We start from the raw sequence: 14339 nt of genomic DNA, 5'->3' as shown, positions 1-14339 counted from the left end.
CCAGGAGAAAACAAAGTGGATCCTGCAAACTTGAAATCTACTTGCCACTGTTGTGGCACAGCTATTCCAGAGCATCTAACCCCTGTTCAATGGTGTGAAGGAGAAACACAACTTGGGGCTATTAACTGTTTGCATTTGGGCACCCAGGTTGAGTAAGAAACAGGGGAAGGAGGAGAGCTACCACTCCAGTCTAAAATCACCAGACTGTGTGTGCTCTGTGTGAAAAATGAAAATCTACACTAAGGTAGATTTCACCCCCCCCCCCTGAATTCTACAACATGAATAATCAAATTTGCATATATTTGCACATTTTCATATTCTGCTGGTTAGAGAGCCTCTCTACCAGTGCAAATCCTGCTCAGTGCTCCACAAGGCTTCTAATATTTTTCCAGGTATTGCCCACAAAATTTGTAGCCATAAGGGCTAGAAAAAGAAATAAAAAGAAATTGGTGCCTGCATGATGAAAGCATGAAATTGCAGTCTATACAACAGCCTTGAAACATGTACAGTAACAATAAGCAGGGAACCTTAATACTATGTGAGTAGTACATTTCTCTCAACTATAGATGAACATGGTCAGTTCCAACATTTCTGGGATCAGGAAAAGGGGATCCCTCTCTTCAGATGATGTGGCTTCCAGGCAAACATGCATTCTGGAACCTCCATTTTTAAAGCAAATCACCTCTATGTAGGTGGATCAAATGGCATATTACCGTATTTCCCCTTTTTATCCTTGCCAAAATCCCCAAAGGATAAGCTATACAGAGAAAAAACCCAACACGGTGAATCTCATAGCTGATCAAGAGCTGGAGCCACACTCTTCCAAACCACTGGCACCAGCCTGGTTGTCTTCTTAAAAGGTAAAGGTAAAGGACCCCTGATAGTTAAGTCCAGTCGTGAACGACTCTGGGGTTGTGGCCCACATCTTGCTTTACAGGCTGAGGGAGCCGACGTTTGTCCGCAGACAGTTTTTCCGGGGTCATCAGTGTTAAGTCCTAACCTCAACTGGATTATGAATTTGGACAGAGGACAGCCTGAAAGGCTTTGGATCAGGGAAGGCAAATAAACAGAGCAGGTTCCAGGGACAGGGCAGGGGGAGATAGGAGAGTGATTTTTAGACTGTCCAAGTGTAGTGAAAGGAAATTATAAATGGTACAAGCACACCCAAGTGTATTTTGTGTGCACCCTTTAAACCATCATCTCTGCCACCATGATTCTGCACTCAGTCACAAATCTGTGATGGATTGAAATCCCCACATCCCCACTTATACTCACATATGGAAAAGAAATCTGTCTAATCCAATGATGAGTACAGCCTAGTTATGAGGTTCTAGCCATAAGCTGACCTGTCTATTCTCACCAGCACAAAACAGCAATCTTGAGCCCAGAGACCCTGGAGAGGTGCAAGTTTCCCATCCCTTAAAAAACACACATAAACACAAAACTTCTAACTCCTGCATGAGGCTCTGGAGCAGACGCCCACTGCATAATCTGCCCCCAGCTTTGTTTCGACTTACCTGTGGGCCTGCTCAGGGAAGAAGCTGACGTGGCCCTGGCAAGGAAAGCCTCAGGTATGCTACCTGCTTGCAAAAGGGAGGGAGGGTGGACAGCTGAGCTCCGGTGGGGTGGGACATTCTGTGTGTGAAGGAATGTTTGTGCACAGGGAGAGGCCTGCAGCAAGCACTTCCTTATTGGAGGCAGGGCAGAGGGAAAGTGCTAAGGAGCAGCCCACATGCGCCCTGCGATTGAAAGGGCATGTTGAGTAATGCAAACGGATCTGGCTGCCACCTGTTTTCTTGGCAAGGCTTCTCTGCTTTACTTTTAGCAGCTGCACGACAAATAGACATTGCAGTACAGTGTCAGAAACCCACTGAATTTCTGCCTGTATGCAGTTGTTCACAGCATAGGAGTTCTATCAGAAAATAGGTGATTACCCCATAATACGTGATTGCAAATCAGAAATCGGAAGAACCAAAACATGAATGGGTTGAGGCCGTCTAATTATTTACGATGATGGAACAGGGAAGCAAACAAATATGCAGGCCATTTCAATCAAGCACATGCTTAACTCTTTGTTAGCCAAGGGGACTTTGAAGTACTTAAACTTCATTGGACTGTACCTGTGTGGCATTCATTAGATTTATTGGATATTTCTGTTTTATGTTATGTTTTAAGTTATTCTTATTTCTACTATGTATTTTGTGGTTTTTATGTTGTAATTTAATGTTGTGAACTGCCCTGAGATCTGCAGGTGGAGGGTGATATACAAAATTTAATAAATAATAATAAAAGTAATTTCCAATGCTAAATTTTGCTATGCTCCTCTAGCTCAAGAGGAATATGTAACTCCATATGTATATGGACTCCAGGAGAGGGGCAGCTCTTAACTGTGGGGATTGAGCCTAGGGTCCTTGAGGCTGGAGGGTATTTCTTCAAAGCCAAAGTATGAGAGAGAGCACAGACCTAAGTTCACATTTATAGGGCAGCTGCAGGACTATAGGCCTGGAGGAAGGAACCTCAGGCCCAGGGGCTGAATGTGGCCCTCCAGGCCTCACTATGTGGCCCTTGGGGCTCTCGCTAGGCCACACTGTGTCCCAGGTAATACCACTCATTGGCCCTGCTCCACACCCTCTCCAAGTGCTTTTGTTTAGCCAGAACGTGTCATTGAATTGCGATAATGCCTCTTGTTTCCTGAAAAGAAGTGTGTGCGCACAGGTGCAAACTGCTTGTGTAGCTTACTGTATAAAGGAAAGACTTACATCTGTTGCTCTGGCCATTTTTGCAACTGCCCTGCACCTACCACTGGCATGAAGCCCCCCAAAAGTTCCCCGAGAGACTGTAGCCCTCAAGCTGAAGGAGATTCCCCACCCTTTCCCTCAAGACCCTTTCTTGAGGTTTTTTTTGTGCACTGCACAGTAGTCCAGCTTTTCCAAACCTGTTTGCATGGTACACGAGGACAAGCTAAATATTGGCCACATTCACATCTTACATTTGAAGTGCTACAGTACCACTTTAAACAGGCATGGCGACTTCCATGGGCTCAACAACTTTGATTTCTCAAAAGCTCAACAGCTTTGCCAGCCCCCACCCCCAACAAAAATCCTGGCTATGGCCATGATGGCTTCCCACAAATTCCTTCTTCTCCCTGGGAAGAGGGGATTGGTTATTGAACCACCCTGGGAATTGTAGCTCTGTGAGGACAATAGGGGCTCCTAGAAATATTTGAGGAAGCCATGGTGATTTAAAGTGATGGTATAGCACTTTTAAACGTGTAGTGTGCATGTGGCTGTTGTCAGAGAGGTGCAGTATGCTCTGAGCAGCTGGAAGCTCAAGTAATGCTTGGAAATGTTATTGCAGGTACGCCATTTCAGAGCAGCGGGTGAGGGGATTCATCAGGGTATTTTGAGCACATTGAAGGTTAAATAGCATATATGCTGTGTATTTTCGGAGCATATCCAGTACTGTATATATTATATATAATTCAAACTATAGGAATGTTACTAACATTGGATGAACAGGCATTCCCCCTTTTTTTGAAGCAAGGGGGTCTGTGCCTTTCTGATGCGTATGCTATGTGGATCAGTAAGTAGAACTAGTGATCTCACCACAGGTAATAGGTCCCCCAGGAATAATCCTTGAGTCCAAAATACTGTTTGTGGAAGGCTTGCCACCCTCTGGTTTTGCCTCCCTGTGTTACCACCCCAGAGGAGTTAATGAATCAGTCATGCCCAGTTAATTGCATGATTACCGAGTGAAAAGTGCATTCACATGAAAACTGTTGCTCTTGGACATCTGTAGGTACCACTTGCACCCAAGGTACCACCTGTGTATTGTCAGCGAGGGCAGATTACTAGAATCCAGAGAAATGTGGGACCTGGAGATTAATTCTGCAAGACAAGACTCCGACCCTTTTCTGAGTCAGGAGATGGGACGCTTCCCCCACCCCAAATCAATCGATGCAGAGGAGGGGCTTGATGGGAATTGGTCCCCATCCTCTCCTCCTTTGACCCGGTGTAATGGATCGAAGCAGAGGGAGGGGATATTTATTTGTAACCGGCATGCAATGGATTGCAGCCGAGTGTCGGAAGGGAAGCCCGGCTGCTAGTGTTTCCCCCACTTTACTTCTGGGTGGGTTTGCTCACTGCAACCGAAAGGCGCCCAGTGCCGGATTCCTGGGCGGATGTGGCTGACTCTGAGAGGTGGAGCCTGGCAGTGTTTTGCTGGAGGGAGGAGCCCCAAGCAAGCAAAGCCAATTCAGTTCAAAGCAGCTCTGTTGGCAAGGGTTGTTTATGTAAGGCTTGCCAAGGTTCACGATAGGGAATGTTTGGAGAGGGAAAAGGAACCATGCACCTACAATCAGACATGATCTTTTCACCAGAGGCCACACCTGAGTTTCTTTTCATTCAGTGTTGCAAAAATGGCACAGATTTTGTGGCACCTTGCAAAGTAAGAAATCTATTGTATGGCATGAACTGTCCTAGAGTCTGCAGAGGCTCATTACATTCCTGAGAACAAATGTCTTGCCAACATGTGCTTGCCAAGAGTAGTGACTACTAATTCAGGGCTGCCCAATTCAAGACCAACAAATCCATACACAAGTATAGCTAATAATCTTCTTTGTCCTGGAACAAATGAAGAAATAAAAAAAGAGAGTCCCTCTGAATGCATTTTGCATTTTATCAAGTAACTCCAATAACCTTAAAACACTGGGATTAGGGATAAGAGACTCCACGTCAGGAGGAAAAAATTACCAACCAAAATTACCATTGTGCATTTTACAATTCCCACCCAGAGCCTGCTTTCTCTTTGACAGGCTTTGACAGTATGCTAAATTGTGACCTGCAGTGACCAGTAGCAGCCCAGCTTGCTAGGACTGACAGCAGGTCATCTATTGATTCCAAAAGCGAATCTGAATATTAGGTGATACACTGGATAAGAAAAGTCAATAGGAGTCAAATGGGTAGCTTTAGCCCAGGTGGTGGAGGGAATGTTCATTCAGAGAATAAGATCAGCTGGTATTTCGTGTTTCTCTTTCGTTTTCTAGGGCACTTCCAGACCATCACTATTTCTGGCTGGGATGCAATCATATACAGTGGTACCTCCGGTTAAGAACTTAATTCGTTCTGGAGCTCTGTTCTTAACCTGAAACTGTTCTTAACCTGAAGCACCACTTTAGCTAATGGGGCCTCCTGCTGCCGCTACACGATTTCTATTTTCATCCTGAAGCAAAGTTCTTAACCCGAGGTAATATTTCTGGGTTAGTGGAGTCTGTAACCTGAAGCGTATGTAATCCGAGGTACCACTGTACCAGCAAATTTCAGTGGCACAGTTAGAGTTGCACCACAAACCCACTTCCCCCCAAAATCAGACCTCTTCCCAACAGGAAAGGCTGGGATAATACTTGCTTTATGTTCCCTGAAAACAAATCAGGATGAATGTTCAAAAAACAAATTGTCTTGAAGCAAACCTAGTTTCAGTTCCCAGTCAGGGCTGCCCACTTTAGCCAGCCTGTGTAGCTGTGCCTTTAGCAATAGCTTACTGTATAGAATTGGCAAGTGAAATGAATGACCTTCTGATTTCTACACACCAATCTGCTAGTAAGGCAGACCACTGGGGGGTGTATTTGTGGCTTTTTTGGAGTTGACAAGTCTACTTCAAGTTTGTGAGAGTCTTGCCCACTTTACAGATGGTGGGTTGGCTATGAAGCAGATATAGTGTTCTATGAAAGGACCTGTGTTGGTTTAATTGGCTGCTCACTTTTGAGTTCAAGTTATGTGATATGTGATAAGTGTTGCTGTTTTGATTCAACTCTGAGTCTTCTATCTGCATTCTTTGTTGCATAACTTGTCATGGTCATGTAACTTAGGAAATAACATCTAGAGGACAGGACTAGAACTAATGGATGGAAGGTACAGGGAAGCAGTTTTGAGCTAAACCTCAGGAGAAACTTCCTAATGGTAAAAGCCATTTAATAGTGGAGCAGACTTACCTAAAGAGGTGGTGGGCTTTCCTTCGCTGGATACATTTAAGCCAGGTATGGGGAAGATTTGGCCCACTGGACGTTGCTACAGCTCCCATCAGCCTCAGCAAGCATGGCCAAAGCCCAGGGATTATGGGAGATGTGGTTTAGCAAATATCTGGAGAGCTAAAGGTTCCTGACACCTAATCATAGCTGTCAATGTTTCCCTTTTTTTAAAGGGAAATTCCCTTATTCCGAATAGGATTCCTCGCAAGAAAAGGGAAAAGTTGACAGCTATGCACCTAATTAAAGCAAAGGCTGTCAAGAATGCTCCAGTTGCATCCTGCATTGTAGACAGGGATGGGCTAGATGACTTGCAAGGTCTTTTCCACATTTATTGTTTTATGAATAGATTCTGTTCACGTTTAGATCAAACCTTTGGCTCCCATCTCTCTGTAACTGGGCTGTACCAAAACCTGTATTCTGAGTAGCTGAGGGGGGAACCTCAGACATCTCCATTTCCATTGTGAGGGGTGAGTGAGCTATGTCTCCACAGTCACAAGGGGAAGAAAGGAAATGAGCCATTGTGCCTTTGCATAAGGATCCCCAACTAAGGTTGCCAACTTTTCAGCTGGTCTCAGGAACTGTGCCATTAACAGCAGCTTGATATGCGCAGGCATTAACAGATAAGGTTTATCTTCATGCTGTGAAGAGCTTCCCTGCCAGATTTCTGAATGGGAAGATGCAGTTTAAAAACACAAGCACAGACCAGACCACTTTTTCTGATTGGTTGGCAATTCTATTGCTAACTGTGGCTCAGTTTTAGTTTCCTTCTGGTGTAAAAAAACAAATGTTTGTCTGTGCCTTGTTGAGGTTTTACAGATGGACCTTCAGTGTGTTGTGTGTGTCAGAGACAGTGAATTCTGCTTAGCTTTCTCACTTTGTATGCCAGCAGGTAAACCAAACAGCTGGCTGGGTATAAATAAATAAATTAATAATAACAGATGCACAAAAAGAAAGATGGGTTTGGTAAATGCCTTTATTGGCTACCAGGTGCAGGTCTACTGCTTGGCGGGCCCTTGGGCGCAGAGGCAGGTGTGGGGGGTGCTGGTGGAGTGCAGGAGGGCCGATGCTGCTGCTGCTAAGACACAGCTCAGTGCTGGACACGGCGGATGGACTGGATCTGGTTGGTGTGGGCCTGGGTGCTGTATTCGCTGTACTTTTTGTATTCACCATTCTGTCTGTCCCGCTCCAGGACATATTGGTAGCCCCGATACCCTGGGTATTGATATGCCACCCATCTAGGGGATAAAGCAGAACATTGGCAATACAGGCACTTCCAGCCCCAAAAGCATATCCTACACCGAAAAAGGGATAGTTCAGCCCCCCTCCCACTGCTTTCTAACCCATTTCCTTTGGGGGGTCCACTCCTCCTCCAGCAGCTGTTACTGATCAACCAGTCTCAAAAGGGGCAGGACACAACTGGGGAAGGAAACCGGGAGCCTGGGATAGTTTCTCTTTAAAAAGGGAGGCAGCTATGGCAATCCCAGGATTGCTCATGGTTCATCCAGCTAGCTGTGCTTATCGGTGTTCTTGGCAAAGTAAGAATGAGGTTATGGGAGGATTCCCTTCACAGAACCTGAGGGGGCGGGTGGCCCTTCCAACTTCACTCCAACTCTGAAGGCATCACTTACGCTCCAGAATTGACCTTGATAGAAGCCACCTCCTTGTTTCCCCAGCCCATGGCCTGCAGGGATGGATAGTCATCGCTGAGCTCAAACTTGCGTCCTTGGAAGTTCTCTGCCTCATACAGGGTCACTTTGCTGTCACTGTGGTTCTGCAGGATAGGTTAAAGTGGAGGATGATTTGGTGTGGACTGTCACAGGCAAAGACTTTTAATACCCAGCAGATAAACCACAAGTTCACCATGAGTTGCCTAACAGATGAGCAAACACACCATGGCTTATTTCTCCAACATTTGGTTTTTCCCCCAGCTGCCCTAGCCTCGTGTCTTTTGGTGAGTGTCTGCAGTGAGGTGGTGAAACACACCATGTTTATGGAAGGGTGCTGAAGTCACAGATAACACCAAGCCATGGTTAAAACAAACCAAGTGTTGTAAGCCAATAATAAACCACAGTTTCGTATGGTGATTTGTTGGCAGTAAACAAACCATAGATACTGCTGGGCAGGATTCACAAATAATGCTAAACTATAATTTAATAAACCATGACTTAGTGTTGTGTGCGAACCAGGCTAGTTATGACAGAGGAAAGGAAGAAAGGCAAGATCCTTGAATCTAAAAGAACACCATTTGCTATTCCTGCATTTTTATCCACCTTCCCTTTCAGCTCTCCTTTTCTTTACTTTATTCCCTTTATTCCCCTGTGGCTAAGCCACTGTCCTATTGGCAGGTTGGATTGCAGTGATCAGATTGCAGTGGATGGTAGAGCTCCTTAGGCATTGCTCTGAAGGGCCCTTTTCCTGCACAACCAGCATCTGCCAAAATTCCCTGATCTATATTATGGACTTGCTCCCTTCTTCCCTATCCTCTCTAATGCCAGTCCCTTCAACCATGTGAGGTCTCGTCATCCTCTGGATGATGCCACAATGTTTATATTTGCTTCCCCTTATGACTGGACATCTGTGTGGCCCACCTCCCTTCAAAAACCTTTTGAAACCTCCCCCTTTTCCCATAAGGCTTTTGGCACAACCCCTCTTAGTCCCTATCCCCTACAAAGCCTAACTGAACTGTAGACATATACTGTAAACTTCTCAGGAGCTGGAATACTGCATGTACACACACACAGAGAGAGCGTGCAAATGAGTTTTATCATCCATTGCCTCTGGTTTTCCTAGATCAGAAGTCGGGACCCTGTGATCCTCCAGACATTGTTGAACTCCAACTCCTATAATTCCCAGCCTGCATAGCCAGTGGTCAGGGATGATGGGAGTTAAGAGACCAGTAACACCTGGAGGACCTTGGGTCCCCCATCTCTGCCTTAGATGTCTGTGCTCCTTCAGCCTAGACTCTGGCTTACCATCCCTATCACACAGCTTTCCTTTGCCTCTCACTTGGGCATCCTTGGGCAGTGTGTGTGCTGCTGCCAAGCAGCTGTTGGTGAATGGCTGTCAAGCATCTTTATGGGTCTGTCTGTTAACACAGCCCCAGCAAGCAGAAAAGAAAGGCTTGGGATTCTATCCATTATGCAACGAAAACCCTCCCGGCTTTCCAAGCGGTCAGGATGCGTAGTCTCTCGCTATCCTGCTGTGGACTCAAGGGGTTAAAACTGAAACTGGGCACAGCTGCATCCCCCTCCCCCCTCCCCTATCACCCATTCCTGCAGGCTGCACTCCGCCAAGTGATCCTGCCAGCCAGAAACGAGATGATATCTCACACCCCTTTATTAAAGCGCGGACATAATCTGACTGGTTGTTATTAAAGCCCAGAGATGAGGACGTGCAGAGATTTTAAACCCCGGTTAGGAACAGAAGCAACCGCTCTTCAAGATGGAGTGATATGCCATACTGGCTATAGCCTGTTTGGAGCTGGTACTCTACATTTGTCCCAGAAAGCCTGGCTGACACTTGCGAAAAACAAAAAAAACCTTTCCTTTTCAATGCCAACCTTTCCCACCCTTGACCAGCTTTCTGACTTTAATGCTAAAAAAAAAAAAGGCACCCCTCCCAACTTATTCATTTGTCTATGGAAGCTTTTTAATATATGCCACTCCACATTCATTCATTTAGTTTGCTTCTGCCATTGAGGCAGAAAAGGCCCGAAAGCCATGTGCCAAACTGAGCTGTATGTCTCTCCTTTCTGCCCCAGCACTGTACAGTGAATGAACACCTGGTTTCCCCCATGGGCTTGTCTTAGTTCAGTCCACTCTGCTTATGGATTGGGACACTTTTAGACAAAAAAGGAGTCCAAAGCATGTGGTTCATTTTAGAGTTATTTACCGCCTTGGCTTGCAGGGTGTGTATTGTTTGTCAAACAGCATGGGCCTCTTATTGATCTAGCCAAGGGACTCAGCCTGCTGACCCAGAGATGCTGCCATAAAAGCCCCAATGCACAGCACTTCTGCAGAGGGAGATCTAAATTCTTCATTCTCCTCGATTTCACTCATTTTAGTGAAAGCAAGGAAAAGGACTTGGAGGTAATTGTTCTACAGCAGTGATTTTTTTCCTCTAAATTTGAAGGTGGCAACCCCAATCTGAGCCTTTCAATGGTTCAGATTAGGGTTGTGGGACCCCAAACCCTGATGAAGCTTTGAACAGAAGAGAAATATTGTCTCATCACTGCAGGACTAAGATGGCGAAAACCAAACTGGGAGCCACTGTAAAAGATGCAAGCGCCCTCTCGACATCTGGACCTAGCAATCCTGTCTGAGATAAAAGCTATTTCTTCTCCCTGGCCACCCTCATTTGTGAAAGGTCATGAAGATAAGCAGGATTGCAACTATGTTTGGCCCTGTCCTTTCGAGTATATTGTTAACTGTTTATATGTGTCCCTTCCCTCCCTGGTTATTGAGTCACCATCTGGATAATGGGCTTTTACCTTTAAGGCTCCCCAATGATGCAGGAGATGAGATCTCTGCAGCTTCTCCAAACCCCTTTTCCCCTTGTTCCTTCTGACTGCAGTCCTTGCCCTCATTCAACACTGAGCATAATTTTACATTTGCCCTGAGCCCCCGAAAATAAAAAGGTGGAAAACAGGAAGAGTGCCATGGTTTTAGTTGACTGACAGGAGCTATACAGAAATCTGCAACAAAAGAGTTCTGATGAAGAGCTCTGTATAACTCAAAAGCTTGCTTGCTACTGGATTAACAGCACTTCATTTATCTCATAAAAGCAATCACCTTCACCTGTTGTGCATCTGTGGGATATCAGCTTGTCAGACAGCCTGTTAATTTCATTTCAGCTTTGTTAATGTCACTCCCTCTGGCAATTTCACTGAAACCACCTTTGTCCTTGAAGACTCTTCTGTCATGCTTCCACTTAATTTATTACAGGCAGCAAATGAAATCGGTATGTTCTGGAAGTAGCTTTGGTTAGAAGAGTGCTTTTCAAAGAGATGGTGCTTGATCAATGAAATATGGCATTGTTGTTGTTGTTGTTTTCCACCACCATTTGGGGATCCCTTTGCCCCACCAGATAGTTTTGTGTTTCCTTTTACTTTGTGCTCTCTGCAACAAGACCAGGAGGCACCCTTCTCCATTGGGGATTGGGTCCCTTTCAGGCGTTTTTTTAGAGCCAAGAGAGTATATTATTGCACTCACAGCACACTTGATAGTCCGGAAGGAGAGCAGGTGCTCGGTCCTGTAGCCACTGTTCCCACTCCAGGCCTCCCACCGAGGGTAGTCTCCTTTCTCCAAGATGAATTGCTGTCCTTGGTATTCAGGGTACTCAAACCCCACCCAGCTGCAAAGATGAGAAGAGAGAGAGCGCAAATGATGGTAGCTTCAAATTTAAAACTCACAATAAAATTTAAAAATCAAAATCAAATATTGCTCAAACCATCCAATAACTGCCTGTGAAACATTATGGGGTGAAAGACTGGCAGAAGCCCCCTGTGGACTTCTCTCTCTCTCTCTCTCTCTCTCTCTCTCTCTTTCTCTCTCTTTCTATCTCTTTCTATCTCTTTCTCTCTCTCTCTCCTTCTACCCGTCAGCCATATATATCTGTGGATTCTCCAAGCATGCTGCTCTTTTCAAGCCAGCTTTGCAAATATTGCTCAATGGACACCGAAGCACTTACGGGCCACTTTCCACTTTGATGGAGCGGATCTTGCGGAAGCCACGTTCCATGATGCTGGGACACTCCATCAGAAACTCACAGCGCTTCCCCTGGAAGTTTTCTTCCTCCCAGACGGTTATCTTGAATTGACCCAGGGTCTCCATGTGCTGGCTGGTCATGGGCAGCTCTTCTGCTATAGAAATGCAATGTTTGTGGGTTTTAAATGCTTGTTTCTGGTGGTGATGGCAGCAGGGTGGGGTCAGCCCTGTCCCCCTGCACTACCCACAGAAAATCCAAAGTTCACCCTGTTAGCAGCTGTCATGGAGTAGCATCAGCAAGCACCATGCCATACAGTTAAATGAATGGGTCATGGAGAAGAGACAGACAGTAGCATCTGAAATGCTAGAAAAAGTAACCAGACTCTGAGGAGGATTATCTGGCTAAGTGATGAATTGTACAGGCCAAGAGAGTCCATGATGCTCCTTTTCATCTATTCCTCCCCAATTTGTCATCTCATTTTACTAGCACCTATCCCTGGTTAGTTTGTACAATGGAGCACCCCCCTGTCCTTGCTGGCCAGTGGCTGGATTCATGCAGATGGTGGAGTGAGTCAGTGGAAAATGGGTGCCTACACACCCAGCTCTACCATTAGACAGGGCGATGCAGCTCACCTCAGGGAGCAGGTTTGAAGGTCCTATTAAAGGGACCTTATTTCATTTTATATTATACAGGGTGAGTCCTTTAAAAGAGGCCCTGTGGATACAGAGTACACATGTTCCACGGGGCCTCTTTTCAAAGACTCACTCTGTACTTTCTGACTCGGGAGCCAAATATATTGGGTCTTTTCTTTTTTCTTAAACGGAGCCAAATCTCATACCTTCCTTTAACCTATAGTTCAGTCAACATCTGCAAGTTCTCATAGGACTGTCAGTCCCCATGATCCAGCTGTATTCCTGTCTGTTTATGAGGTATGTTGTCTGGAGCTGAAGGGAAATCCAGAATCCAAGTGACAAGCCCCCTCCCCTCAATGGAAGAAAAGTTTTTGGAAAGCTTCCTTTACATTTTCATTACATACAGCCTGGTGCCAAAATTGTGCCACTAGATTTCTGCTGGCCCCTTCCATCTTACCTTATAGTGCACACTTACTTATACGCACACCCTTCAGTGCTGTGCTTGACTTTCCTGCCAATGCATTCTAATTGTTACTTTTAAAAGAACAAAAGAAAAAAGGATAGCCCTGTTGCAGTTGTGGGTCATACAGAATTCTAGAGGTAGATGGGTCTGAAATGCCATTCAACATAGCCCTCTATCTAAAGGCAGGACCAGTCATTCAACAACAACACCCATCAACTAATACAATCCAGACCACAGCTTGCTGCCAGCAAAGAGCAGGTGCATCAGGAAAGGTGCCGATAGAACAAACATCTCCAAGTAACTCATGAAAGCAAGCGAAACCAGTACAGAACCATACCCTGGAGGAATGTGCTGAACCTTTCCTGCCCAATTCATCCCCTTTGTTGGTTGACCCAGAAATTATGAGTTGAAGTCCTTGCAGAGAAATCTTTCCCCAGTGATTCTCCAAGGGAAGGGAAGTATATAGGGAAGGGGGAGACACTCAATTCCATTCACATTTAAATTCACATTTTCCAAAGCAGTTATCCTTCAATTTTGTACTTCTCCCAATTTTGCAATGCAATTCTCAAAGCAAACAGTGTTTACAAAAATGCATGTATTTGGGGAAAGTGTGCATAGAAACGAATATGTTATGGGAAGATAACATAAAAATGCATTGTATTACGGGGAATTGCTAGCAAAAATGTGTACATTACTTAAAACTGCATCCAAAAGTATGTTTATTAGGAGAAATACGCGCTAAATCCAAATGAATTTTTATGAGAATTTAGGGAAATAAAGCACAAGATTCCTCCAGAAATATGAGGAATCAGATTTAAGACAGGAGAAACCGAGAGAACCAAAACTGATAGGTCCTTCCATCCCTACCAGGATACCACACATAAGGACACAGGGGGTGGGCCACTGGGGCTGTTTGGGGAGGGCAGGGGGCTGGTACTTACTTGGCTGGCAGTGCACGGAGGCAAGAGTGGTGGTGCTGGGCTGGGGGACCCCAGCAGCATTATATAGCCTGGCTTGGCCAAGTGTCCAATGACTGAGCACCAATAGGTTGTGCTGAGTCAGCAGTGGCAGCTGTGGGAGGTGAAGCAGCCCAGCCCCAGCCCGGGCTGTCCATTCCTCTTACCCATCATGGCGAGATGCCTCTCCTCTCTCCTGAGGCTAACAATGGGAAGCACTGGGCATGTTTGCTTAGCAGCGGAGGGACACAAAAGACAAAGGCCCTGACGTGCCATTTTTCTTTCACCCTCCAAACAATGCCTCTGCTCAGCCGGAGGATTAAGAACACGGCCCTTTCCCAGGACATTGCACAGGAAAGGCTGACAGCCATTCCACAGGACAGAGAAGCTACCCCTGGCGCCATCAGGGATGGCACTCTAGAGAAATGCCTCCCTCTGCCCCAAGTGCCTCATACTTTCCTGTCCCTGGCATCGTGCCCCTCAGAGTGTGAAACCTTCCTGAGCCTACACATCTGGGGTGATTCAAAAGCCCTCAAGTTAGCTCCAGGTTTTGTGAC

The 14339-nt window shown here is 45.7% G+C and overlaps 1 protein-coding gene across 7 annotated transcripts in view; it reads right to left on the bottom strand.

Annotated features, from left to right (window-relative positions):
• Positions 1-6988: 6988 nt before the first annotated feature.
• CRYBA2 (crystallin beta A2) overlaps positions 6989-14339 on the bottom strand; it is a 28028-nt gene continuing 20677 nt past the window's right edge. For 3 of the 7 annotated variants that reach the window (XM_083441618.1, XM_083441616.1, XM_083441615.1), the window contains 4 exons: positions 11714-11885; positions 11236-11377; positions 7654-7796; positions 6989-7260 (listed from right to left, as the gene is read on the bottom strand). In XM_083441618.1, the coding sequence (XP_083297744.1) occupies positions 7113-7260; positions 7654-7796; positions 11236-11377; positions 11714-11871 (591 nt within the window). In that variant the 5' untranslated portion in view covers positions 11872-11885 and the 3' untranslated portion in view covers positions 6989-7112. Of the gene's footprint in view, positions 7261-7653; positions 7797-11235; positions 11378-11713; positions 11886-12569; positions 12676-13767; positions 13789-14339 lie in introns of those variants that run through there. The other 4 variants (XM_083441619.1, XM_083441621.1, XM_083441620.1 and 1 more) reach the window with 4 other exon arrangements.

The sequence above is a fragment of the Podarcis tiliguerta genome, assembly GCF_965153285.1.
Source record: "Podarcis tiliguerta genome assembly, chromosome: 1".
Classification (NCBI taxonomy): Eukaryota; Metazoa; Chordata; class Lepidosauria; order Squamata; family Lacertidae; genus Podarcis; species Podarcis tiliguerta.
The sequence above is the reverse complement of the archived record's forward strand: the minus strand, read 5'-3'. Positions and strand labels throughout refer to the sequence as shown.